General features: G+C 47.3%; 6 protein-coding genes across 6 annotated transcripts; 4 read left to right on the top strand and 2 right to left on the bottom strand.

Moving 5' to 3' along the window:
* Positions 1-49: 49 nt before the first annotated feature.
* Positions 50-3,044, bottom strand: BKA55DRAFT_549015 (heat shock protein 70 family). Its single transcript, XM_046191162.1, has 6 exons — positions 2,870-3,044; positions 2,497-2,674; positions 2,273-2,438; positions 1,294-2,198; positions 998-1,028; positions 50-945 (listed from the first exon to the last, which is right to left on the bottom strand). Exons 1-6 carry the CDS (start codon positions 2,910-2,912, stop codon positions 424-426), a joined length of 1,845 nt encoding a protein of 614 aa, XP_046056352.1. The 5' UTR covers positions 2,913-3,044; the 3' UTR covers positions 50-423.
* Positions 3,045-4,420: 1,376 nt separating this feature from the next.
* Positions 4,421-5,644, bottom strand: BKA55DRAFT_682675 (uncharacterized protein; the record flags this gene model as incomplete). The annotated part of the gene is made up of 4 exons (XM_046198387.1): positions 4,421-5,244; positions 5,302-5,493; positions 5,544-5,557; positions 5,625-5,644. 4 exons carry the CDS (start codon positions 5,642-5,644, stop codon positions 4,421-4,423), a joined length of 1,050 nt encoding a protein of 349 aa, XP_046056353.1.
* A 946-nt stretch (positions 5,645-6,590) lies between these two features.
* Positions 6,591-6,928, top strand: BKA55DRAFT_682676 (uncharacterized protein; the record flags this gene model as incomplete). Its single annotated transcript, XM_046198388.1, has 3 exons — positions 6,591-6,635; positions 6,687-6,757; positions 6,808-6,928. The coding sequence occupies 3 exons, from the start codon at positions 6,591-6,593 to the stop codon at positions 6,926-6,928; spliced, it is 237 nt and encodes a 78-aa protein (XP_046056354.1).
* An 11,333-nt stretch (positions 6,929-18,261) lies between these two features.
* Positions 18,262-19,162, top strand: BKA55DRAFT_549033 (uncharacterized protein). The gene has a single exon (XM_046191163.1). The coding sequence runs from the start codon at positions 18,525-18,527 to the stop codon at positions 18,747-18,749; it is 225 nt and encodes a 74-aa protein (XP_046056355.1). The 5' UTR covers positions 18,262-18,524; the 3' UTR covers positions 18,750-19,162.
* On the top strand, positions 18,844-20,717 carry BKA55DRAFT_682678 (uncharacterized protein; the record flags this gene model as incomplete). Its single annotated transcript, XM_046198389.1, has 2 exons — positions 18,844-18,892; positions 19,525-20,717. The coding sequence occupies 2 exons, from the start codon at positions 18,844-18,846 to the stop codon at positions 20,715-20,717; spliced, it is 1,242 nt and encodes a 413-aa protein (XP_046056356.1).
* A 1,514-nt stretch (positions 20,718-22,231) lies between these two features.
* Positions 22,232-23,880, top strand: BKA55DRAFT_549036 (uncharacterized protein). The gene has a single exon (XM_046191164.1). It carries the CDS (start codon positions 22,699-22,701, stop codon positions 23,464-23,466), a length of 768 nt encoding a protein of 255 aa, XP_046056357.1. The 5' UTR covers positions 22,232-22,698; the 3' UTR covers positions 23,467-23,880.
* Positions 23,881-26,553: the final 2,673 nt, after the last annotated feature.

Below are 26,553 nucleotides of genomic sequence, written 5' to 3' on the forward strand. Positions count from 1 at the left end.
TTGTACATCATCTACACATTACATCACAAAGCAACTCGAGGACAAATAATTAAGTAGGTAAAAAGGCATCATTCCGTATCTGCATTCTACCCTGTCTATGCTTAAATTCACAGGCCATCATCCGCTCTTGCAGGCTCTGGCCCAACGAGCCCACAACCATCCTTGGAACATTTTTCCATCAGCTCTCATTTTAGTAGTCATAGCCGCCCATGTCCTAGCGCGGCATACCCATGAAACATGCAGAACTTTTCATATGCCTTGGCTTCTCCTCGTCCAATTACCGTAAATGACAAAGGAAAATTCACCGCGGCCAGTCGTAAACCCCATCACCCCTCGCGAGGCGTCGAGGGTGCTTGGTTCTTTGCTCCAGCATCAGTACTCCAAGATGTCTACACTGCTGCAATTCCTAACAGCATTATGCATTTATCGGGAAGACATAGCCTTAGTGACAAGGCGCTTGAGGGCAAGCTCCTGCTTCTTGAGGTCCTCGGCGGAGGACTCGTTGAGCTCAAGAGCAGCCATGGCGTCGCTGATAGTGCTCTCGATCTTCTCCTTCTGGCCACGCTTAAGCTTAAGGGACAGAGTGGGGTCAGAGACGATCTCCTCAACACGGCCGATGTAGGACTCGAGCTGCTGCTTGGCCTCGAACTTCTTCTGGAAAGCGTCGTCATTGCTCTTGAACTGCTCAGCGTCGTTGACCATCTTCTCGATCTCGTCGGTGGTGAGCTTGCCGACAGAGTTGGAGATGGTGATGTTGGCGCTGCGGCCGGAGGTCTTCTCAGTAGCAGTGACCTTGAGGATACCGTTGACGTCAACCTCGAAGACACACTCGAGGACGGCCTCACCAGCACGCATGGGAGGAATAGGGGCAAGAGTGAACTCTCCGAGAGAGGTGTTATCTTCGCAGTTCACGCGCTCGCCTTGGTACACAGGGAACTGAACAGTCTGCGGCGAGTTAGTCAAAGATCTCGAAAACTTCAAGAGACTGGATTTTTACCTGTTGGTTGTCGGCCACGGTAGTGAATGTTCTAATAAATTCATCATTAGTTTATGTTCATAGATCGTCTAAAGTTTCATAAATGAAGGATGAAGTTATCCTAAATGCTGAAAAACCTTAGGGCTAAGGTTTAGGGACAAGGCTGAAGTTGTGGGTCATATGTGGGGCTCCACGAAGGGAGCATGTGGAGTATTGGGGCAACTGCCACAAGGCTGGGATTTGACCAAAATGACAAACCACCATGAAACATCACCAGGAATGAATAACAAAACTTGAGAACCAGGAAATGAACATACCGCTTCTTCAGGGTAGGGCAAGTAGTACCGCGGGGAACAACGGGGGCGAAGATGTTACCCTCCATGGCAACACCCAGGGACAGGGGAACGACATCGAGGAGGAGGAGGTCGGAGGTCTCAGCAGAGGTAGCCTTTCCAGACAAAATTCCGGCTTGTACTGCCGCACCGTAGGCAACGGCCTCATCGGGGTTGATGCTCTTCTCGAGCTTCTTGCCGTCGAAGAACTCGGAGAGAAGCTTCTGGATCTTGGGGATACGGGTGGAACCACCGACAAGGACGATCTCGTCAACGGCCTTCTTCTCAATCTGGGCGTCCTTGAGGACCTGAGCAACAGGCTCAATGGTGCCAGAGAAAGCCTTGGCGTTAAGGTCCTCGAAACGGGCACGGGTGATGGACATGGTGAAGTCCTCACCGTCGAAGAGAGAGTCAATCTCAATGGTGGCCTGGGCACCGCTGGAGAGAGTACGCTTGGCACGCTCACAAGCAGTTCGGAGACGTCGGAGGGCACGGGCATCGCCGGAAAGGTCTTTCTTGGTTTTACGGCCGAACTCCTTCTTGCAGTGGTCGAGGAGGTTGGTGTCGAAATCCTGTCCACCCAAGTGGGTGTCACCTGCGGTAGCCTTGACGGTGAAGACACCACCCTGGATGTTGAGGAGGGAGACATCGAAAGTACCACCACCGAGATCGTAGATGAGAACGTTGCGCTCCTTCTCAGACTTACCGGCACCAAGACCGTAGGCAATGGCGGCGGCAGTAGGCTCGTTGATGATACGGAGGACGTTGAGACCGGCAATGGAACCGGCGTCCTTGGTGGCCTGTCGCTGGTTGTCGTTGAAGTAGGCAGGGACAGTGATGACGGCCTTCTCGACCTTCTTACCGAGCTTGGTCTCGGCAATCTCCTTCATCTATTTGGAGGGGTCAGTAAAATTGCGCTAGTGCGGGGGCGGGGGAATTGTCCGCCAAAAAAATTTGTGCGTACCTTGGTGAGAACCATGGAGGAGATCTCCTGGGCAGAGAACTGCTTGTTCTCGCCGAGGTACTCAACCTCGATCTTGGGGCTGCCGTTGTCATCGACAATCTTGAAGGGCCAAGACTCGATGTCCTTCTTGACGGTAGGGTCATCGAAACGACGACCAATCAGACGCCTGAGAATATCAGTCAGAAACTGTGATTTTGTGCGTTGGAGGTGAGAACAAAACTCACTTGGCATCGAAGACAGTGTTGCGGGGGTTCATGGCAGCGTTGTTCTTGGCGGCCTCACCGATCAAACGCTCCTTCTCAGTGAAGGAAACGAAAGAAGGGGTGGTGAAAGAACCCTGCTCGTTGGCGATGATCTCGACATTGGTACCCTCGTAGATAGCAACACAGGAGTAGGTAGTACCTGTGGGAGGACGGTGTTAGCGATTACTTTTGATGAGCTGTTCGATACATTGAGTGTGTTGTCTTCGGAGTTGATCATTCTGTCCTTCAGTGTCCTCTGGTGAGGGCATCATGAAGCGAGTCGCCCGATGGCGCACAAGAATAAAACACCTCGACAGCAACACCAGAAGCATCGGAAGAGAAGTAATAGACATACCCAGATCAATGCCAATGGCACCGTCATACACTTCGTCCGCCATTTTGTCTTGTCTGAAAGGTTTGTGGTGGAAAGGGAAGAAGGATGAAGAGGAGAAGAAGAAGAAGAACGTGGGGTTTCAAGAAAGGAAATTCTCCCACTCTGATTTTGTGAGCGACGCTGCGTTAAAAGAATAATAAATTTTGGAGGGACCTGTGAACTTTTTCTGCGGGGCGGGGCAGTGGGCGGTAGGGAATCCCCTCCACTAAGCCTATCGCGGTAAAGTCTCTCGCCTGAGTTTTTTTTCAAGGCTCCATTCTTTTTTTTCTTTCGATTCTGCTGAGCAACCGACGCACTTTTGAGAGCGCGAGAAATCGGAAACGAGGTAATTCTAAGCCGGAGATATTGATAACTTTGGTATAGACTATCCGTCAAAAATAGTCTGATATCATTATTTCATGTTCCATTTTTCTTATATTGGCAGTCAGTCAAAATACATGTTGTACTCATTGTGGCTAAAGTGCGAGAGCGATCTTTTGAAACATAACACTGTACTGTGAACCTTGAACCTCGAAAGAGATTTACCTTTGCCTCAACAAATCACCATTCAGCTTATGGCCAGTGGCAAGGATTTAGCCGCCTCTACCTAGATCAAATTTTCTTCTCCGAGTTCCTGATCCTCGGTTGCCTGAGGAAGAACCACTGCAGCCCAACTAGTAGCTATCACCCAAGCTTGTGTACCCAAAGATTGACGGCAATGCCGACTTCACTATTTTTTGCCGCTTTCGGAGCCGCGGCGTCTACGAATTGTTAACTTACTCGCTTGCAACCACCAGTTCTATCGTAGCATCTTTCTGACTCGCTATCTGACGAATGGTGACTCTTTGTGACCTTGAGGCAACTCCTGAGCCATTCTTGTAATGTAGGATCAACGCCCAGGCTGTCCCAGTTACAGATAGCCTCTGGAATTTGGGAACAGTGATGGCCTTTCGAGACCTAAGCATTATCAGGCTAAGCTTCGAACAAGATACGAAGCAGTGGTTGCCCTTGAGACTTCATTTTGAAACGGTTGATCAGTCTACAACAATCCAATACATAAAGAAACCTCACGTGATGCCTCGGGAGACACATCTCAGGCCATCAAACTGTGCCAGGTCACAACGAAGATGCTAATTAATGTGTGCTAATACGTAAAAAGACATACTTGGCAAATATGAGATTTTGCTTGTCGGCTCAGAATGGGTGCCAATAGCGATAGGCCTGCGGTGTTGATGACCAATATGAGATAAGACGATGAAGGGAGATCAAAGCCCTGGCATCTTTTGAGAACTGATCGGGTAAGGCATTGCAATTGTAGTGGAATTATTCTCAAGAGCAATTTGGTTAATTGTATTTGAGGAATCTTCGTGAATTCTGCGAATAGCTTCATATTTTTCAGGATGAAAGGGGTGGGCCATGACATCCTTGCAAACATCATCCAACCCACAACCTTTTTCTTTTTTTTCTTTCACTAAGCAACTCTTGCCGAAAATTTGGTGCCGAGTCGCAATCAATTATTGTCCGTCCTATGGCTCATTTGTGCTTAGGCTTTAGGTCGAGAATCTGAGCTTCCAAAGTCACCGAGTCAGCGATCGTCTCCTTCAGTGACGGCGCCTTGGGCTCCCATCCCAGAAACTTCCTCGCTCTCTCCGCCTCTCCCTTCGAGTTAATGCCCCAGGCAGCTCCAGCCTTATAGCCATTCTTGATCACATCGTCAAATGTAACAGACTGAGTCTTAGACTCAGGTATATACCCCTGACGATGAGCCTCCTCGGCAACCCAGGTTGCAAGCTCTTTCCACTGGTGGTCACCGCCGCTGACAAAGTAGTACCCCTTCTTACCCCATATCTCAGGGTCATCTTTCTTGGAGGGATCCTGGGTTGCTTCGATGGCTTTGGTGAAAAAGTCTGCAAGGTCCTCTACATGGACGTGGTCCCATTTTGCCTTTCCAGCTCCAACGAAAGGGGTGTAGCCAAGATCAAATGTTGCTCGGGCCAGACCTGGAACTGTCATGCTAGTCTTGTTGAATAGGCCAAGACCAGTTCCGTGGATAACAGGAGGTGCCACAATGAGGAACTTGACGGCATCTGTGTTGATGCCCTGGACAACATTATCAACATCCTTGTGGATCGCTTCATCAGGGAGTTTGAGAATGCGGCCAATGTCATTGATGTCATTGTACTTTTGCTCCGACAAAGGTGGTTCACCATAGCGCTGGTTCTTGAGATCGAACCAGGTCAGTATACCTGCTCCTGAAAGATGGATATAGTATCCTGGATTTCCTGCCGAGTGGCCAGTAACGAGACCTTTTGCGATTGCCCTGGCCGCTGGGAGTGAGTCTGCAGATTCTGCCGTATCTATTCGCAAGTTTAAGTCACAGTTCTCCTCTCATTCTTGAGATATGTTGAACTTACGAACAACCACGTCAGCCTCAGATGCCGCCTTCTCGATCACATCGGTGCTCGCAAGGTCTCCATACACGAACTTGACCTTGGGGTACTTCTCCGAGATGATCTTTGCACGATCTTCGCTGCGGATATACAGGGTATAGTCATAATCCGGGTGAGCATCGTGTATTTTGGAAAAAGCAGTACCTCCAACGAAGCCTGTTGGCAAGTGTCAGTTTGAACAGTTGCGCTTGAGGATCCATTCTTACCAGTGACTCCAGTACTAGGAGGACAAGTTAGTTTTCTCAGTAACCACATATTATACAAAATGATATATGATTGCCACTTACAACAAAATTTTGGGTGCCATCGGAGCGTCCACCATGTATGAGATGAAGTGTTTGGTTCAACCAATAAGCTTTTATATCGTTTGATAACTATTTCAAACTTCCAGATGAAAAAGAAACGAGCTTGTTCACTCTATATATGTGTGTGTGATTTGGAATCTTGTGACGGTTTCCAGGAAGCAGATCACAACGTATCCTCGTCACTTACAATGCAAACACACGGCAAGAAACTGCACCCGGACCAAACGAGACTTACACAAACTTGGATCTACTGCAAAGATAGTTTGACTGCATACTTTCAGCTTACTGTACGAGGGAATAGCCAATGAAACAATCTTGTTTGCACCTCAAGTGCCAAGTTTGACTTCGCAAATGTCGACTTACCCTATGCATATCACAAACTCAGGTCAGACCGGAATTTCCGGTTTAACAGTAAGCACACATAAACTACAAGTTTCCAAGAAAGCACTGGAGAAATGATCTCATCGAGAAATGCAAATCCTTCACAGAGGTTTCTCCACAATCGCAATACGGTGAGGCCCTACCATTGTTCAATCTTATTGTTGATTGTGCTTGATGTTCTATCTAGAACCCAACTTGTGCCACACAAACAATACCCTCCAGGGCCGTTTACTGGTTTTGAGCCGTTGACGCTAATTAACGAGAAACTCAATTGCTAACATCAACCAACCCAGGTCAAGTTTCCTAGCAACTTCGACTACAAGCGGGGCACACGATAGCCTCGCTTGTCTCTCTTTAGTAGTTGCAATAGGCAAACTACTAATGAAATCATCGCAAGGGATAACTAAACATGTGAATACGGCATGGCATCATTTGGAACCAATCCCCATCACTATAAAAGGCTCGCTTCCCCGGGGCTGGAGCTCTTTTGAACTCTCGATAGTAACACTCACAAGAATCTCAGGCTAACGAAACCACACCATCTTCTTGTCCCTCAACCGAGTAAACATGCCTAAGGACTACACCACCAAGAGCTCTGGTACCAACAGCCAGGTTAGACCCATCATTTACATATATATTTGTGTCACTGCTAACATGTCTCAGGGTAACCACTATTGCGCTCGGGACTACGGTGACAGCGCTTCCCACTCGAACTCTTATCATTACTCCAACACGTAGGCTTGAATCGACCAAGATGCATAGCAAGTGCTAACATTCTGTCCAGAGACGGCTCCTACTATTACTCCAACCCCAATGGAAGCACTTACCACAACGATGGACAAGGTAGCTCAACCTACACGTCCCCCAGTGGCTACACTCACTCGTCCAATTCTGGCAAGAAATAAGTGTGATTATGAGTGAAAGTGAATGCACCGATGGGTATGAGTGGTGCATGATGTGATAAATTTAATGGAATGAGATGGTACTGAAGTTTGGTGCTATGAGTCTATGGGCTCTTGACCAGCCGACGGAAACTGCTTTGAGGGAGAGAGGAATGACCGCTATGGAATCCCTGATGTCACGATCATGATTCAGACATAGAGACCTGTTATTTTGCCACAGATGGCATAGCCAGTAGATCTCTATCTAAGTTAACATCATGCAGCTCAGGTCAAGCTTCCCTAGCAACCTCATTGTGACCCCTAAACACCGCCCATGAAACTGACTGAGAATCCCAAGGTGATACAATCGTGTACCACTCACCCAGTTTTAGCTCATCATTATTTCGCTTGTTCTAAGTACATAGTGCTGCCGTGCCGCCCAGATTTTGCCCACCACTTCCAGTCCAAGATGTTAAACCGGGAGATGTGATGCCGGATGCATGATCCGTTGCAAATGGTGTTGGCACTGGCATCAATTCATCCCATTTGTGGTAGCTGTTCAGGGTATATCTCATTGTAAGATGGAAAAATGCCTCGAGGCATAGGCTCTGAATCCTCCTTACATACCAAGCCTCCACACCGTCGATGAATTCTGCCTTCCTTTCGATGCTTGGCAATTTTCACATGTCAATTGCAGATTCATTAGCCAGAACTCTGTATGCCACAACCTGCTTTGACTGTGGCATTCGACGGTAGCGACCTATGACCTGTTGATGCAAGCCTGGTACCCACCAAGGCTCACAGAGAACGACCCGTGATCCCCCAGCGAGGTTCAATCCTGAACCGACAGAGGAAGCACTCAGCAACGGTGCATTCGGACCACTGTCAGCTTTGTTAGACTGGCGAGCGATCTCAGATCGCTTGTGGATAGACACTGTACTGTTATAGGCCACACTCTGGCACGAGAACGTCTCGTCTCTGCGAGCAAGGCGAGCCAGTGCCTCACCTACAACGTTTAGGAACATGACTCCTGTTTTATCTCATGTGATGTCGCTTTCTGTCGCCGAAGAGATTTTCTGGCGCGTGCAACCATCTGCTCAAGGACCAAGACAGCAACTCGATCTATGAACTCAAATCTTTGCTTGACAACTTTCTTCGCTTTCAGTCTCACCACGGATTTGGGGCGAGCCACGATTAAACCCTGACAGGGACGAATGAAAAGTTCATATTTAGGCACTTCGGAGGGTAGCTTGTCATTGTTTAAGTAGAACAAGGCTTTGTCGTGAGTCAAGTATATAATCAGTACAGCAATATTTCGCCGTATTGCATCATAATAGTTGGAATATAAGACGGCGTTGGGTCTTTCGAGTTTCGCCCTACACCATCTTGCGAGCCTCATCGACTCCATGATTCGCTATCGCATGACAGATAACCTCAAAGTTGACTGAATACTTGTATCTTGCCATGAGGAAGTTGCAAGAAAAAATGAGCATGTTGTATTGCAGGAGACAGTTTGTATCGATACTGGGATCATCAAGGAAGCTGCGTGAGGGGTGGTGTTCGATTTGGAGGTAGCGAAATGCTTACCGGTTTGAAATGTCTCTTGATCTCGTCTGCCAATTGTGATACAACAAGCCCTCGTAACAACTGCAATGAAACCAGAACTTGTCGGCAGAGTTCTCTTGACCTCGACAGCGGCGACTAATGCTTAGATACTCTTCCCAAGACCCATGGCATCACAAAAGGAAACCATCTTGGAATGGTGACCTGGCAAGCCACAGCAACTTGCCTATCCCAGGTATCTGCCAGGGCTAAAGCTTCGTCTTGAGTTCGTCGATGATTCTAAGCTGTGGGTTAGAATCGGTGTCCCCGAGATAGTCCTATCGCAGATTATGTCAGTCATAGCTATTCACGGGGCAGATGGATCCAGTCTTGTTGTACTCCGAACTCGTCAAGAATGAGTAAAAGCTTTGATGGCGATTTTCGATCAAGATCTCGTCCTTAATGAAAGTGTCGCGTTGGGGTGGAGGCACATGATCCTCGATGAAGTTGTCGACAGCGGGTTTGTCGTTTGTGCCAATGATGGACAATACGCTGAGGAGGTGTTTATCCAGGCGATCGAAATGAATTTGATGAGATATGGTCGTATTGCCATCGGGAACGGCATCGCTGTACTTCTTAAATGCGGTGACGAAGAGGGCATGAAGGCGACCATCAGTTGCACCGTTATGGCCCATACTGGCCATCTGTTGTAGAATATCCGCACACCTTATCTGACGATGAGAAGAGAGAATCTGAAGAATGTGGGAGATGAAGGAGGAGGAGAAGTCAAAGAAGGATGAAGGATTTTATACCCAGAGCCAAGGTCGCTGTCAGAGGGGAGTGAATCACAGTCACCCACCTCGATTGTTGCTTAATACCCTAAAAGAGCAAAGAATTTTAGAAACGCCAGTGGCATATAAGAGTTCGCTTAGAAATTCTTGAAATGCCACATGTAAACCTATAGAAGGACAGCAGGTTATCATTTATATTTAGAGATTATCCTAAATCTCCCCTCTTTTAAGTGAGTGAATTACTTAGTATGACATTTAAAGAGAATGCTAACTATAATTATCTGGGAACTGCTGCTCATGAAAATAAATCTAGCTATGGACGAAGTTCGACTTATGAGATTGGCCATTACCGTATTTTCGTCACGTTTGAATAAGAAAATCGCGACCGACAACTGGAACATAGGAGAGGCAAGAAAGCCCAAAAAATTTATCCTAAATGATACAAAGACTTAGGTAAACTTAGCATAGATTTAATATAGATTTAGTAGACCTTAGACTAGTTATTTTTGGCACCTGAACCTAAGGTCAGATGTTTCTTGCTCCCTGAGGCTACCTAACTATGAACTCTTGTGTTACAACCCTTGTTCTTAACATGACACTGGTGCACTCACTAGGCGCTTCATAGTCACTCTGGCTTTCTTGCGTTTGTCTTGGGTTTCGCGCCTTTCACTACTTAGTCCCCTCGGCGTTGTCGTCAGAGGAGCCCAAGGCTGAACTTGTAGGCTCATCAGCGAGGTTAGTCGGTAGTCATTCGGTCAGAATGAGATCTCTCATTCTTATAAAAGGCAACGAGGAAAGGTGTGCGCTCGTAGAGTGTCTGTGAGGTCGTGAGGATAAACTCGTATATCCCCATGATTGGGTCCTGTAGCGTCGTAGTAGAGCATATTGATGTGATGGGAATAAATACGATATGTACTCTTTGTCTTGTCTTGAACGTCTACTCCATCTAACCGCAATCATGAGAAACCCGCAAATTTCTATCATCTCGTCGCCTTGAGTTCCCTGATAACCCAACTCTGGCACCTGTCTTTCCACAGTTGTTGCGAGGTGGTAGATCCAAATACTGAAAGTAATTTAACAAAGAAAGTGCTACGGCACTAGTTTGTCTGTCTTCAACATATCTCTCTGCTGGTGTTAGATCATATGTTGTTTTGACGCCAACCATGATACTTGTTCGATGCTTTGAGGCCTATGAGCTGATTATTATTGATAGCAGTCCTTCGGCATTGAGAAAAGGTGTTGGTAGTCTCAGCTATACCCTAGTAGAGGCGGGTTCAGAAGTGAGGCAGATCGAGAATTAAATGCCGCGGGGTCTACCGAGAACGGCGTCTTGATGATCATCTCACATACTTCTGCCACATTCTATCTCTTTTCATCATATCCTACTCCACTCCACACACAACCAACAACACAAACCATTAGATAGCCAATGAACCAGACCCCATCTGTCCGGGACAGATAAATATAATCATACAATGCACGCTATTGGCTAGTTGGTTAGGTATTCGATGCAAAGAAACATGCCGAGCTTTATGTCATGTCTGATTAGGTCTCGCCCACATGCCGCTTACAAGTTGCTCTTTTAAGGCGCAATGACAAGAGGGGAAACCTTCAGCTAGATGCTGAATCCCCAAATGTTCATCCAATCATAACGCAGTTTGGCCTTCCTATATGAATGAAGAGCTTTCCGGTCAAGGATGTGTTGACTGGGGGCATAATGGCACATTATTGACCTCATTCTGTTCTGGATTATGATTCTGGCTGACCGCTGCCTCATATGATGAGGCTCGAGAGAACCACTTGTAGGTGGAAAGAAGCGGAAGTCAGGGTTAGAAGTGATCAATATGGTCCCAAGTAAGAAGGTAAGAAATATGATCCTGTGATGTTGTGGTGAAATAAGAAATTCCGCCTAAACCATAACCTTTCGACGCCTGAGGTTCATCACAAAGTCTCAAAGCTTATGATACTGCCTACAAGTTATCGCTGGTAAACCATATATATACTGGATGATTAATATCTAGCACTTGGCTGCGGATTTTCGACTTCATATCTGCCTTAGCTCTCTTTTTGTATCTTGACCTGTACAGAGCGTGAGGTCTTTGGGTTGTGACCAGGGTTGAACCATAAGTGTTGGGTGACCAATGAGGATAACTCCTAAGCGCCGCCGTTGCAGCCTGTCGCTAAACCCTACCACCCCTGGAGAACCAGGAACTTGGTATGGATTTAAACTCGCTTTGTCATTGCCTAATCAACGTCATTTGCTAGGCGCAGACGCGCTCTTGCGCGCTCTTGACCATATCTCTTTCTTTGAACCGCAGCCAGGTCAGAGTCCGTTAGTCGGTGTCACCACGGCCACAACATGCAGGGAACTTGTATTTGCTCGGAAGTACTTCGCGTGACCCGAACTAGTTTTTCGATGCAAACCAAAGCTCTTGTTGGTGACTAGACTAGTTATGATGCAGCAACTTTGGCTCACTAACACCCACACCGTCACTTTCGGAAGACGGACAGCTTCTTCACGGCTTGGGTCATCCGTACTCACGGCACGGTCCACCAGAGTATGCAACTCGTATCTAGTTGCTTCGGAGTTCTCCTGACTTGATATGGTGACCTAATGTTGCTCTCGGGAAGGTGGGTGCTGCGCCTGCTAGGCAGATATCACAATAAGTGATTATCAATACATGCATGGCGATAATTTCTTTGTACCAAGACGTGTGCAAAACCAACACTTCAAACAAGGATGATATGTGATGAGCTTTTGTGACCGAGGACAACTCAAGTTAGTGTTATCCGTGCCGTCCCGTGCCCCATGTCTTGATGTAAGTAGAGACGTGAGAGAATTAGGGATGTTGGAACTAGAGTACTTTCTTCTGCATCGGCTCCATCTCGATTGAGAGTATTCTAGTGACCCAGACCAGTCATGGAGCCACTTTGCATGTAACTTGTTGGGTATGTATCGTGAGATGATGAGGTTGTTGTTGGACGATCTTAATCAAGGCTGCAGTTCGTACTACACTCGCCTCAGAGAAGTCCAGGTTGGAAGGTGGAATGCAGGCAGAATGCAATATCAATCACTTGACTCATACGCCATGTGCCAGGGTACCTTTACGGGGTCTCAAAGGAGCAGACACAGATGCAAGATAGTGGTTGCGTGTCGTCACCTCAAGTCGGACCGTGGCCGACCGAAACTAAGCAAATAGTTTGTACAAAGATGCCTATCAAAGTTTCTCAAGCTCTGCAAGCCTTGGGGGCCGTGGAAGGAATCAGGCCGCATCAAAGGCCGTCGACGGGAAGATCCTAGGGCCGCAGATGATACCAGACACACCAACACCCTCGGCTCTTCGGGGTTCAAGGGTTTGACGACACCAAGATGTAAGCGGTCAGAGTGTGAAGAGCATGACATTATAGCTCTTAGGAAAAGATCGGAGGAATTCCATGCCAAGGGTCGTAGAGAGTGTGACGACGAGACTCTATTGCATGCTGATCTAGTGTGTTGCCCACTTGGTTCTACGCTCCGGGAGGTCATCCGGAATGAAAAGTACCAAGAAGAGACGTAAGGTTCGTGAAATATCAGGCGCAATTCGACCCGAACCAACACAACTTAGGCCTTTGAAGACAACATCGGCAAGGGGGTTGCAGGTGTAGGCGCAGGCGCAGACGCAGATGCAGGCGCAAGAGGTAGTAGTAGGCGCAACCGCAGCGGAGTTTGTCTCGTACAGAGTGGGCCATCCGAGGGTGAAGTTGTCGATTTACCAACAACCGCGCCATAAAGGCGCCGCTGGAGTCAAATTATCGAGTCATCCGCTCGAGGTTTGCTGTGATGGGTTGAGGCGCGTTGAGTTGATGTGAAGACAAGGTAAAGGTACAGCCGCGCGCCATCACACCCAACCTAAGCTGCAGGAAGGTGCAGGGGTTGATCGGCCCCCACCTGGAGAACAGACAGGGGGTATGCGGCTTCCATTTAACACTGTGCTTGCCGCCTATTTATCGGCTGCTTGGACAGTGTCAAATATATCTAAGTTTCTATCGAAGCAACAACTCCAAGCGCCCCATGACAGGGGTAATCGCTTCCCTGATCGAGCTCAGTCCAATCAGAATTCAGCAATACTTTGTAGTAGGAAAGAGTTCTTCTAGTTGAAGCCATCGGACCTGCTTTAGTATGTACAGAAGGATGCCAGACGTGGTAGGTCAGCACTGTAAGGAAAGTGTTCAGATACTGCAAGGTACACGAATTATACTTTAGATCATCATTCAGCCTACAACGGCAGTTGTATTTCCACTTCACCAACAGACAGCATCCAAATGAAAGTCTCCTTTATCTGCCATGTCGATATTGGCCCGCTTCGGCATCATCACTCGGCGTATAGTCTCACACCCACACAACTCTTTGATGAAGATCCCAAGGCCCGGAATGGACAAACCGGCATATATTAACTTGAATATGGCATGATATGGCACGGCACAACATGGGGCACTATGGGACAGTGGAACGCACAAACTACGGCTTTGTCACACTTCTCATCATCGAGAAGGGAATGGTCAAGCACAGCCATGTGTGACAAACCTCTCCTTTCGTGCATCGAGTCATGCAGCAGCGCGGAATTGTGTGAAGCTATCCCAGACTACATGTCGTTCGTTTCCGTATGCACGACCTGATAGTCGAGAACGAGGCGCAGATAATACCATATGTGGAGAAGAGAACAAAGAGACATGACGCACAATCAGGAATCATCCCCGTCTTTACGAGATGTGGATACACGGTTGGCTACATTCTTCACACTTTCCTTGGTGATCGCTGAAGACACTTCCAGTATCAGGAACAGCCGACGTCTGTTCCCTTGGCATCTACATGTGTTGTTGGCTTGTCGCGGGTATTCTCATGGTGTGCCTTCAGCGGCCCGCGCGCATGATTTGGCCCGCATATCCACATAGACATCACTCCGAACAAGCCGCCTTGACGAGGTGGATTGCTCAAAGCAACAAGGTTTCTTTCATCCGCCGCGTCAAACTCGGCAACGAGAGTTTGGCCCGTTGGTACAAGCGCGATATGTATATTTCCACTCACATAGGCCGCTGTCATGTACTATATGCATCTCCCTAATGGTGTTGAGATGTCCAAATCTGAGTGGTTGACAGTGTTCTGCAGTCTCTCTTTGTTCACCCTCAAACACAGCTAGTACCTGACCCTTTGGCCTTTGACAACCCCAGAACGACCCTACATCCCGCTGTCTACCTAATCTACAAAGGGATTAATGGTCTCCTCGCGGATCATGTGCAACATCCGCTAGCTCCACAAGGCGTCTAACGCCTCTGGCGTCTTAGCTTAAGCCAAGGGACAAGGAACAATGGCAGAACCCGGACCAACAGACACACGAAGAAAGAAATTTTCCTCAAGATGTGCCGAAGAACAAGTTGGTAGGTCACCAGGGAGATCGAAAGAACGTCTGGGGGCCCGCATTCATGAGAAAGACCATTTTCTGTGGCGTCATGACACAAGCCGGTATCTGTTGGTCGCAATTTAAATCGACAGCGGGAGAGGCATCAATAGAAGGGTGGGAGGGAGGTAGCTGTCACGTCCATGTGGCAGCTGCAAAAAACGGTGACTTCGGCAAAGCCGTCTTACTTGTTTGCTGAAACAAACCAATTACCAGCGTCATATTCTCTAGCCAGGTTCAGCTTCAGTGTTCTGAAGACTTTCGAGTAGTGGATGGTAGCATGGGTACGGGCTGTCATCTGAACGTCAGGCCTGCAGCTTTACTAGTGGGAACTCGGGGCGAGCTTTCCCGCTCATTGAACAAGCCATCAAACTTGCAAGGGAGCTTAGATCTCTGACGCATGCCTTCGATTACGGATGCAGGGGATCGTTCAACAGCAGTTTTCGAGCATTTCAAGAGATTTGGGCTACCAGATAGTAGCTCAACATGTTGTCCGACCTATACTGCTCCTCGATAAAAGTTTGTACGATGGCATTACCAAACTAAACTAGTGAGTGTTCACAGGCTGCAACGTGTGGCGGCCGGCCACTGCTCACGGCAGGCAATCGAGCATCAAGCAAACCGTACCCAACAACATAAAGAAACCGCAACGGCAGGTCCTTCTGACTGCGACCATGATGTTGACGACAGATTTGAGATGCATGATGGTGGTTCCCCTCAATGCAGAAGAACATGTCCGTAGAGTGTGGATGCACGATGACCCATTCTACAAAGGGCCCCATTGAAGCCAACATGCTCGCACAATCTCCTTCACAGTCACACCGCGTAGAATTTTATGAGGGCTCTCAGACCTCTATCGGGGCCAAATGCTGTTGGTCTGCCCAAAACTTCTTTGTGGACTGATGTGCCTTGACGTAAGTCAACCCTTGGACCAGCCTGCCAACAGAGCGTGGTGTTGCGGCACACAAGCGACCTGATTTGGGGCTCGGAGGTTATATCTCAGCTTAACAAGCTGATTGTCTCCTTTTCCAGAATTCCCCTCGCCTCTTTTCTGTGGTGTTTGCGGGGACAGAGGGCCGAGAAGAAAGAGGAGTGCCTGGCAGTACATTTTGCGCACCAACACACACCCCCTCCAAGCCTCACCCCCTGGCCGACCCAGAGCCAACTGACTAGGTAGCTAACCAACCATCCTATCTAAGCAACCTAGCTCCTGGTCTTTCAACACCTGGGAAGTGCAAACAGGACCAACAATCCATCTTCCTTGCTGTCGTTGTGAGGGTTATTTCGACTTTTACATTGTGGAATCTCCAAGACACCTGTACACATAGTGTCATGGACAGCAAACTGCCTCGCTCAGTCATAATCGTTTCCAAACCCTCGGGACCGTGTCACCAGCTATATAAGGGCCAAGGACATCTGCCTCAATCCAATACCCATACCTCAGATTCAACAGCACTTCAAAGCACCGTTCTACACTCAATATTCTATAACATCACTTTGAGGATCTCTTCCTTCCGAAGTCTCATTGTCCATCAACTTAAAACCCAATCTTCAGCCATATTTTGGTGCCAACTCTTCATAGTCTACCACGGCAGCAAGCCTCTTTCCGTCCGATACACAAAGCCACACCCGTCGGGACAAGTGTGACCAAATACTCACACAAACTTCTCGGATCACGGCTGTGAACTGCCTGTCATCCATTGAGTCAACTAGCTCCGGCTGTCAAACAAACCAATCCTCGCACAACGCCAGGTTGTTGTTATATATTGAAGCACCAAGACAGAGTCTTTGCTTCAACAACAGACGATCACTCTCTTGCATACTCTTTTCAAGTTCCGACTTAAAAGCATCAACAATCATGTGCTACTGGAGAACTACTCAGCACTGGACTCAGTGTGGCTGCACTGTTTCTAACCTTGATCCTCAGCCCGGCACCTCCTGCCGATGCATGAGCAACGTCACCGATCAGGGTTCGACGACGTGGGAGGGCTACTGTGGACGTCCTCAATGCCCCAACCCTCCTCGGGCGACCTAGTAGGTTGGTATCTGAGTTTCCCTTCGAAAGCGAGCCTCTACGCTGCAGTGCAGCTAACGAGTGTCACGTACAGCGATCCTCGATACCCTCGAAGGAAGGGAGAAAAGTTATGAGCAGATTCCAGGGTCTGCAAAAGCTTTGGCTACCCCGCGCAAGGTGGAAACTCATGGTGATCATGGAGGGGATTTCTTATATCTTTTTGGATTTGTCTCTGAATCCATAGATGGACCGTGGTATCCCTGGAGTTGTTTGGCAACAAACTCGGGCTCCCAGAACAGCACAGACGAGAGGGTGATACAGTCATTTCCGGAAATCAGAAGGCATCATTTTGGTTATTTTCTTCTTGTTCTTCTTGTTCTTCTTCTTCTTCTTCTACACTTATCTATCTACTTTCCTTGATAGTTTGAATTGCATCTTTACTTTATCTCTTGAACCGTTTTAACATGCATGGGTTAGATGCCCCTTGCTTGATTGAGTTGGAGAGGAGTGTGATTGGGGCGTGTGAATAATAAATGACCAGGATCCCAAGTATTCATTGCACTTAGGCGAGATTTCGAAGAACTGGGGTATCCTCGCTTATAGTCTTAACTTTTGCTTCTACTTGGTGGACAAATGCTGACCTGTCTTATTCTCGATCTTATTTCTCGCACGATATCATACATTTTATTCTTCTATCTTCCAATGGTTCTCGTCGCTATGGATCCCATGACGGAAGTCAAGTTGAAGTTGGTTTAAGTTTGCCCCCACTAACAGTCACACTGATCCTCTGGCCCAATCTGCGACCCCCTACGCCACGCTACGCCACGGCCATAACAGCGGCCCTAAATAAAGCCACAACCAGCCCATCAACGATGCGACAAAGGAATATGTTTCATTATATTTAATTCTACAGCCTCATTGTGGGTTCTTGGGAGAAGAAAACGCCTCGTGGGCGTCTACAAGGAGGTTTGATGTCATGGCCTCTCATGGTCTAAGCAATGGATCTATACGGAAAGGAATGTCCGTGTAAGTCAGCCTCTTGTATAGATGCTACCAACGGCAATGCTAAGCCGTGCATCAGGGACCCTTTGATGTAGTCCAATTGGGCATGATCCTTCTGTTCCTTCTAGTAGCAATTAAGGTAAGGCAGAGTTCAGGGAGATCTCTCACTGGGAGAATCTGTCACCACGTTGACGTTTAAGCGCCCAATGTCTATCTGCATGTACTAGTCTCAGCCCTCTGGCCTAGTGCAAGTGCAAGCTGAGTCCGATTCATGTAGATTTTAGTTAGTAGTTAGTCGATAGTTATTCAGTCGGTGAGCATTGAACTATTCCTTTCTTAACTCTTTCTCCGTTGGGTATTAGTATAGAGATGGCGTCTTCTCTTTTTCACTTCCGTCGGACCAAGCTACTTGAGCGATTCGATTAATTATTGAGCACCCCTGGCCCTGTTGGTGTTGGGTTGGGTGGAGTTGAGACGAGCAGCTGTGCGTGCAGACGTCACTCATCATGTGACTTGGTTTCGTCGTATCTCATTGCTGGGGTGAGCGAGTCTTAATAAAACCAACTCATGGAACATACGGCACTCAATTCAATTGCAACACATGGTGATTTTCTGATAATTGGCAATTTCTATCAGCTTCTCTACCCAAGTCTCTTCCCAGTGGATTTGACGACACAACGGCCTAATGCAGGCCGTGATACCTGCAGTGTTTTACGCTCCTAGTGAAGGAACTTATCCTTGTCAATTGCAACAGGCCGCCTCTACTACCCTTCAGACTCTGGCAATCAGCAACCGAAACTTTTCTCATCTTTGCTTCTATTGTCGGTAGTCGTGCAATGTCAGTACAACTGCCAAAACTCTGTACACCCCGAAAATCGTCACACAGCAACACCCGCTTGACTCAAAAGAATAAAAAAAACTCTCCGGCCCGTATGATACAAACAGTCAACAACTTCAGGAGATGTAACCTCCACATCTCGCTTGTAGTAAATGCCGTTGTCCTCCCGTTCCCCTTCGCGGCCCGTATCATACGGGGCGTGACGTGCCGGCCTACGACATGACCACCTCCATCTGTAACTATCCCCGTTCTCATCACATTGGCTTATGCGGCCTATTGCTGAGAAGTCCAGAGCAGAATTCACATGTAATTAAATTATGATGCAGTCCAACAACACTGGTGAACTCCTCTTGCACCGTTTCGATGGTAAGTTTTGCTCTGCTTCGGTTGAAGAGTAGAACCACACTCTCTCTTTCCAGGCCACTGATTCACTGACCATTTGGACACTGGCGCTAAAGCTGTACTGGCCTGGATATTTCAAACTCTGGCTGTGAATGAGAGTTATATGTGATTTGGCTGTGAACTTGACACGTTGATAGAGCACTCAGATAGAATATATAGAAATGAGATAAACCAGGAAGCAAGCGTCATATCTACAAGAGGATTAATTCCCCTCCATTCTTCCTAATACTAAATCATAGCTCTCCAGATCTAATTTCCTCAACACCAGAATTCATATCGGGGTACAATTTTCTTTCCCTTCTATCATCACCACCTAACATCAGCTCTCTAAACCTGATTTACCACGCCATTTCAGCTTGCGCATACGATTTTAAAACAGACTCAAGTTCTGGTAAGTATTAGCTATATAACGATATATTTTTTCTTTTATTTGCAATTATTCCAGATCATAAGGGGTGCAGGTTTGTGTTCCGCCTCTGGATCTGCAACCCCTCCTATTAACCATCACCACATCCCTTCTTCATACCTTATCGCTTACCTCCCTCTTGTCTTCCGACATTAAATTCCCTTGCTCATATATACTAACCACCGAATAGCATCTGTAAAGATGGTAGACATCAAGAGAGAACAGTCCGATCCCGACCCCTGCTCTCTGAGTATGGAAGAGTTTGAGGACAAAATCAACATCTGCGACGACGTATACATGGCCCGATATCGGGTCCTGAGTGTCCTTACCAACTACGAAAGGATGCGTCCCAACATGCCCAAGACGATCCAGCTGATGGTCACCGACTTTCTCAAGCATGAGAAATGGGTGGACAGCCCCTCCAGCCCTAGCCAATCCCGCCTATTCAAGAACCTAATAGGCCGCGGGCGTCGAAAAGTGCTGAACTTCTCAATGTGGTTGGTTGTGGCGGCTATTTGGCCACGCAACAAGCGCGTCCTTGAAGTCGCGGGCGATATGTCAACCCTTTGGGGGCAGAGGTTCCCTAAAACACGACCCTTCTTCCCTGCAGGCATCCCAGAGGACGAGGCACACATCAAGTATGAAGGAAATGTTGCGCGGGAGGAAGAATGTCCCGTCTCGGATGCGGACAACAAAAATTCCAAAGACAAGAACAAGACGAACAAAGAGGACAATGGAGATGGCAATGAAGACCATCGCTCCAAGCGCAAGTCTGACTCAAGTGATATCTTCAACAAGGCCACCAAAAAACAAAAGATTGACCGAACTACCGTTTCGTCCAACAATGGCATCCCAGAGCCTTCCAGTTTGCAAAAGGCCTTAGGGGTTGAGAACGCAGAACAAGAAAGACTGGTTCATCTAAGAAAGACAATGAAGGAAAAGGACGAAGTAATCAAACAAGAAGACGCGCAGATCGCGAGTATGTACACCCGAACTCAGTATACGTTCAAAGAATTCATGGAGAGCTTCAATGTCGCGGATTCCTTCATCGAGAAGGTCGCCGAAGAAAAGAACAGTCGAGACAAAGAAATCAGGAAGCTGTCCGATCGTAACAGAACGATTGAGGCAAAACTCAAAGACGCGTCCTGCAAAGAGCACGAGCGGCAGGCGTATATTCAGCAACTGGAAGATCAGATCAAAGAGATGCAAAAGCCGCGACAGAGTAAACCATCATACCTCGCCATGATGATCAGTTCCTTCGAGAACAGTCACGACACCACGATGGACGAAATTAAGGTCGAGTTGAAGGCTGGACGGGAGGCTGTTGCTACTCTGACCGAAAAGTTTTCTAAGCTGGAGGAACGTCTTGACAAATGCAACTAAAAACACCAAACATGGTAGACACACCGACTCCCCTTTGACATTGTTTTGGGATTCTCATGGTTATGCTCCTTATATGGAGGCTACGGTATTGCATGGCGTTTTTATCATCCGGCATAAGGATATGATGCGAAATAGAGGTTAGTTGTATTCTAGATACCAATGTAACATATATGCGCTACACGTTCTCCTATTTGTTCTTCTGTTCATTTGATCTCTATCATCAACCTCAATGTACTTGCATAACCAACAGAGGAGTTGGTTCGGTTTTTTTAGCAACGATAGGATATTTCCCCAGCAATCTCGATGAAGGATGGATTGCTAGCAGATCATATATACCCATCCACATACCAAATTTATGCTGCTTGCTTGATCGTTTGCCTTTCAGGACTCCATACAGTCTTTATTGGCTGGGGATGGGGGCTAGAATTGACCTTTTAATAACTGATGTTGAATTGACGCATGTATTCGACTGTTATCATTAGCTCAGGCCCAAGTTAAACTTGCGCCTAAGGTTAAGCATAGATTGATTATACAACATACCATGCTAACAAGGGATGAGTATGTAATTCACATTTGTCATAATCCTAGGGATTGGCTTGTGGGTGGTACTTGGTATACTCTGCTGCTAGCGAATTTATATATTTGAAATGTCAATATCCTCATGTATTCACATTGGAGTACAAGGGGTGATCCTAGGGAAGTCAGTTTCCCAATACTTGGGCGTGTCGTTGGCGATCTTGCCAACGCTTGGGCTCTTTGGCCATGCAGCTGCGACTACAGCCCACATAGAGAACGACAATAGTTTGTGAGCCCGTCCGTTGCCCTTAAGATATTTTTGCAACCTACGCTGGCTTATATTGGTCATATTTGTTGACATATTCCTTTGTCTTCAGTTACGCGGCGATGTCTAGCCAAACCTTAGGCGGCATGTCGCTTCGGATGGTGTTGATGACACTGATCACTGGTTCAACATGCATGCTGACTAGGGTCTCATCTTTGACGGCGTTCATGATCCCTTTCATGTGACTCGTGAGAAGCATTGGGGTTTGGGTCTTGGTGCCATCGCTGAGAGCTGTTTGCTATTGTTAATGTCGTGATCGGGAGTGAAACTAATACTAGTTAAGGACAGATCTTGCAGAGTTGAGTCCGTTAGAATACTTGTGTAGGTTTTAAATTTAATGTTAAATGTATAGAGACTTATAGCAAAGGAGTGAGAGTGAAAGAATGGGTTGAAAGGATGAGAGTGTGGAGCTAGTGATCAGGGGGTAATGATGTCCAGATAATGAATCTCAAGGAGCATACCGGAGCTTCAAAAGTTGCCACCAACTGAAAGATCTCATAGCACCATATAGCTAAAGCTTATTACAATATGTTTTGTGCTATGTTATAGCGATGACAGGGCGTGGCCGTGTTGTTGTTGCGACCTGTGTCGTCTTGAATAGGGGTTGTTGATGATCAAGGAAGAAAGTGAATCACATGGGATAGTGCTAAGAACTAGAGTAACACTATCCCGATAATTGTTCTGAGTGTTATTAATTAATTCCAAGATGTTCTTCAGGGCTTGTCTCTATATCTCTAAACTGTATATATGAATTAACAGTATACAATTGCTGACTGGATCGGTCAGATCATACAACTTGATCCGCCCAGAGGGGCTCAGAATACAAATTTCACATCCAGAATTACATACAACTCTCACTTTCGTCTGGAGGTTTTATTCTGGTCGTTGGACTCTACTGAAGCCCCACTTATTGGTCGCAGGGATATCTTGCTTAACCGCCACTGGCTATTCAATCTGAACCTCGCAACATAACCCAATTCAAACAACATGTTTCGCAAGAAGGCCGAGGCTTCACTGAAACCAGAAAAATTACAATATGCGCATATAGGGTCTGGATAATAGCATGTCGCAGTCACTGGGCAAACCAGACATATCTCCTCCAGACCAGTGTCAAGAGTCGTCATCATACGTACCGCCATTATGACAACTTCCGAGGTCAACAGCCTCAACCTCCTTGACCTCCCTGTGGATATTCTCAGCATCGTTCTGAAGCCACTTGTTACATCTTTTACGCCCATCTGTCTCTGCCCATGCACCCGATCACCCATCAACCCGCTACCCATTCTCCTCTCTCACCCAGCGCTACACACCATCGCCACTCCGCTGCTGTACGCAGGAAACGAATTCTTACTGGACGCATCCGGACCCCATGCACAACACATCCGCCGAGAATTACAGAGCGCCCCGCCCGGAGCCGACGACAGACTTCACGGCCGAGCTACGCTGCTCACGACACGAGATGCTTTACGCAGAATAGCAAGACTGGAAGTACGAATTGACCGCTTAAGAGGGTGGATAGGAACAGATATTATACCGCTGCTCACAGAGCTAGCTGTGCAAGGAAGAATGGATTACCTCACAGTCTGGGTTCGCACCCCCATCGAGCCGAGGACTCCGGTCCATTTCCGCCCTGCCAAGCCGGGAAAGGATCTGGGCATGTTTGCACGACCACCACTGGAGGGCTTACTGCGTGTTCTGGCAGATCCATACCTGCTGTCAGCGCGGTTATGGGTAGACGCGCGGCATGCGAAGACGTGGTGCCGGTTCCATGCCGGAGGATGCGGAGCAGAGAGTGGAGACCCGGGACGGGAGCGGGAGAGGGTGGAGATTGATTGGCGGGAGATAATCCGGGTGGTAGATCCGGAAAGAAAGGAGATTACGGTGATAGGAACTGAGAAGAAGTGGTGAATTTCACAGGCAAGGAAACTGAGTATGATCTTTCAGCTTTTGAGGATTGTGGCACATGAAATGAAAGGTGAGGGTGTGTGTTGTACGTGGCGGATTATGGACGGTCAGAGGCGGCACAGAAGCCGAGATGTGCAGTGGCTTTGTATGAAGATGAAGAAGAGGGTGTACGAGATGGTTGCTCCTAAGAATTGATCAACATGTGAAGGTTTCTCAGATAGATCATCATACTGAAGGATCTACGGGGTGCAAGAAGAGGAAAGAGATGCATTTGCTTCGTTTTAGCTCTCAGCAAGCTATCAATTTCATCAACTGGGGCTGGAAAGACTAATAAACTTAGGCTTAAATTGTGTAAATAACAGCGCAATATGCTTGGACCTCAGGTCAACTAGAGTAAAAGTGATCAACATGAGCATCTCGTGTGCCGTCTTGGCGATGCTGTTTAACCTTTCTCTTGGTGTAGCCTCGCTATAAACGCAATCTTATTCATACCTCATGTTTCAAATGCGCCTCCGTACACAAGCACAGTCTCTGAAAAAGTCCGTTCCTAACCAACCATAGCAACAATTCTCTACACGCCTCGATATCCCCGTCGGAACACCGAGGGATCACCGTCTCTCCCGACAGCAGCAGGTCACGCGTAACGAGCTTTAAATGAGGAATGACGTATTTCCATGTCTCATGATTTCCTACCAATTGACTTTCCCACGCTCCAAGGTGACAAGCCGCTTCCCCGCAATTGGTCCATGCGTTGAGGATGGAAGTCTGGGTCCTTTTTTATCACCACCCACGCTTCGTGGTGTTTTATGGGATAATATGCTGACACATTTATGGTTTCCAGTTCGGATACTTTTAGAAGAAACACCCATCTTTTATTTGCCCTTTCTTATCTCTGACGCAAGCAATGCTGTGTAAGCGCTTGACTAAAAGCCGGCCATACTCTCCGCCCCCATGATCGGCAATATAATTAATGCTGTACACTTTTATAAAACAGTGGGATTTTGACAGGAAATACCGACAAAATAAATAAACAAGAAAAAAGTGAAAAATTCAGTGGACATCATGCAGGTTTCTCGGTCACCTCCCGAAACTGCTACCCCGGGCCCTGAGGTCTTCCGAGAGCCTGGACAAAACAACGACAATCTGATTGGATCGTGTATAAACAGATCATGGTCAACAATCTCTCTGTCGGATATAGCAAGTCTGCGCGGGCGGCAGGCTCCGGCTATTCATGGCACGTTCTTTTTTTCTTCTTTTTGGGCCGTTTCTATGTAATGCAATGCAAGACGCGGCGCGGTAATGCTACGCTATCTAGACTATCTTTTCTGTGCATTTGCACATGATCGGTCTAGAATCAATGAAATGCCGGTAATTTCTGAAGGGCTGAGTTTATGGGTGTGCAGACATTGCATGTGTGTGTATGTATGAGCAAACCTCTACGGACAGGAAGTGAAAAGACAACTCATTGATTCACGTCAATTGCCCACTCTTGCTATCTATGTCAAATAATAAGACCGAAGATCAATGATTGACTGAAAGAGACCCGTGTCACAATTGCGCTAACTGATAGGACAGCCTTACAAATCTGTCAATCTCACCTTGGCTTACCTTACCGCCCATACCGCACCGCATTTCTGTCCATGACACACGGTCAATGCCGAATTATGATTATGGATGGATAGATATCTGATCATCGTCACTCAGGGACCCTTCTGGTTGCAGAATCGACACTCTTTGCTTTATCCGGAAAGGACTGGAATCATGATTTGCCGCTATCAATAGTGCTACTGTAGGCCAAGATGTTCCAACTCCCAGGGAACAGAGACAGTGAAGTCCTCCCCCCTTTCAATTCCACTCTCTTTTTTCTTTCTTTCTCAGTGATGGATAGATAACGAAAGAAGAGATAATAATAAGGAAATGCAAAGCAGCATAAACCTCGCTTCATTTTTCAGCCTTTCAAGACTCTTGCTTTCACAGGATCCAGACCAAAGCCGCCCACCTCAATCCTAATCCCGTTTGATTCTCATGTTCCATTCAACCGAAGCTGAAGATGCCCACCCTCCATCTTTTCACGGTTGGGGTGACCTTTTTTTTCTTTCACCTTTTGCTTTTTTTTTTCCGATTCGTTTTCTTTTTAGCCTTGTTTTTTATTTTTGATCCAAAATTGTCAATCAAAGTGGTATCCCGTAATTTTTGGTGGTTGTGTCATTCATAAAAATCGAAATGAATAAAAATCATCGCTTGCGCTGTCATAATTTCACACCTTCTCACAAAAGCACGCCATTCACAAAGTTACCGTGACTTAGTGAAGGATAACATCATGAAAGTCGGTCTTGTGCTCATCGGCATGCTCGCCGTAGTGAACAGGTCCAAGCTTGAGGATGCGGTAGCTGTTGGAGCTTGAGCTTGAGCTGGAGGACTCAGTCGAGGCTCGTCGAGGAGGAGAGGGACGAGTGTGAGAGCGGACAGCGGGCTTCTGAGGGTATGAGGGAGAAGTGGCCGGGGCGAGGGAGAGGAAAGAAGACTTGGGAGCCGGGGTGAGAGGGAGGAACTTCTGAGGAGGAAGAGCAGACATTGTGAATGTTGTAGAAGAGAGTTGAACTGTATAGAAAGTTGTTGCTGTTGTTGATAGATGTAGCTGAGGTGGGCGAGACAGCTAGATCGTCGTACTTGAAAGGAAGATAGAAGCGAGGCTTGTTGTTTTAGTTAAAGAACAGAAAGGGAATTCTCATTTAGAGCGAGGGAACCGTCCTCTTTATGCTTTCACGATCCCATGGAAACTCGCGGCCTTGATCTGCCGTCTCATCTCAATGATGTGCTACTCCATAGTCCATACGTACTCCGTGCCTAGTCTTGATACCAACCTACAGACATATCATCCACCCCCCCTGGCGTACGCCCCCCCCCCCGAGCTCCGTATCGCCGACTGCACCCAAACTCCGCTGTCTGAACTAAAAACATGGAGGTAAAAGAAGATGCTGTTGGAGGAGAGTAGTGCGAAACTAGGTCCCGCTATCCCGCTCCCACCCTCTTGTTCTTTCTCTCCTGTTCCTTTGTCACTGTCAACTGCTAAGCTAGCACATCATCGTC

The sequence above is a fragment of the Fusarium redolens genome (genome assembly GCF_020744475.1).
Source record: "Fusarium redolens strain MPI-CAGE-AT-0023 chromosome Unknown BKA55scaffold_1, whole genome shotgun sequence".
Classification (NCBI taxonomy): Eukaryota; Fungi; Ascomycota; class Sordariomycetes; order Hypocreales; family Nectriaceae; genus Fusarium; species Fusarium redolens.

Coding starts and splice junctions, on each gene's coding strand:
- BKA55DRAFT_549036 (XM_046191164.1), top strand. CDS start 22,699: ATGACAACTTCCGAGGTCAACAGCCTCAACCTCCTTGACCTCCCTGTG.
- BKA55DRAFT_549015 (XM_046191162.1), bottom strand. CDS start 2,912: ATGGCGGACGAAGTGTATGACGGTGCCATTGGCATTGATCTGG. Junction 2,199..2,272: donor CCTCCATGGTTCTCACCAAG/GTACGCACAAAT, acceptor CCCTCCAAATAG/ATGAAGGAGATTGCCGAGAC. Junction 1,029..1,293: donor TGCCCTACCCTGAAGAAGCG/GTATGTTCATTT, acceptor TGAATTTATTAG/AACATTCACTACCGTGGCCG.
- BKA55DRAFT_549033 (XM_046191163.1), top strand. CDS start 18,525: ATGTCAGTACAACTGCCAAAACTCTGTACACCCCGAAAATCGTCACAC.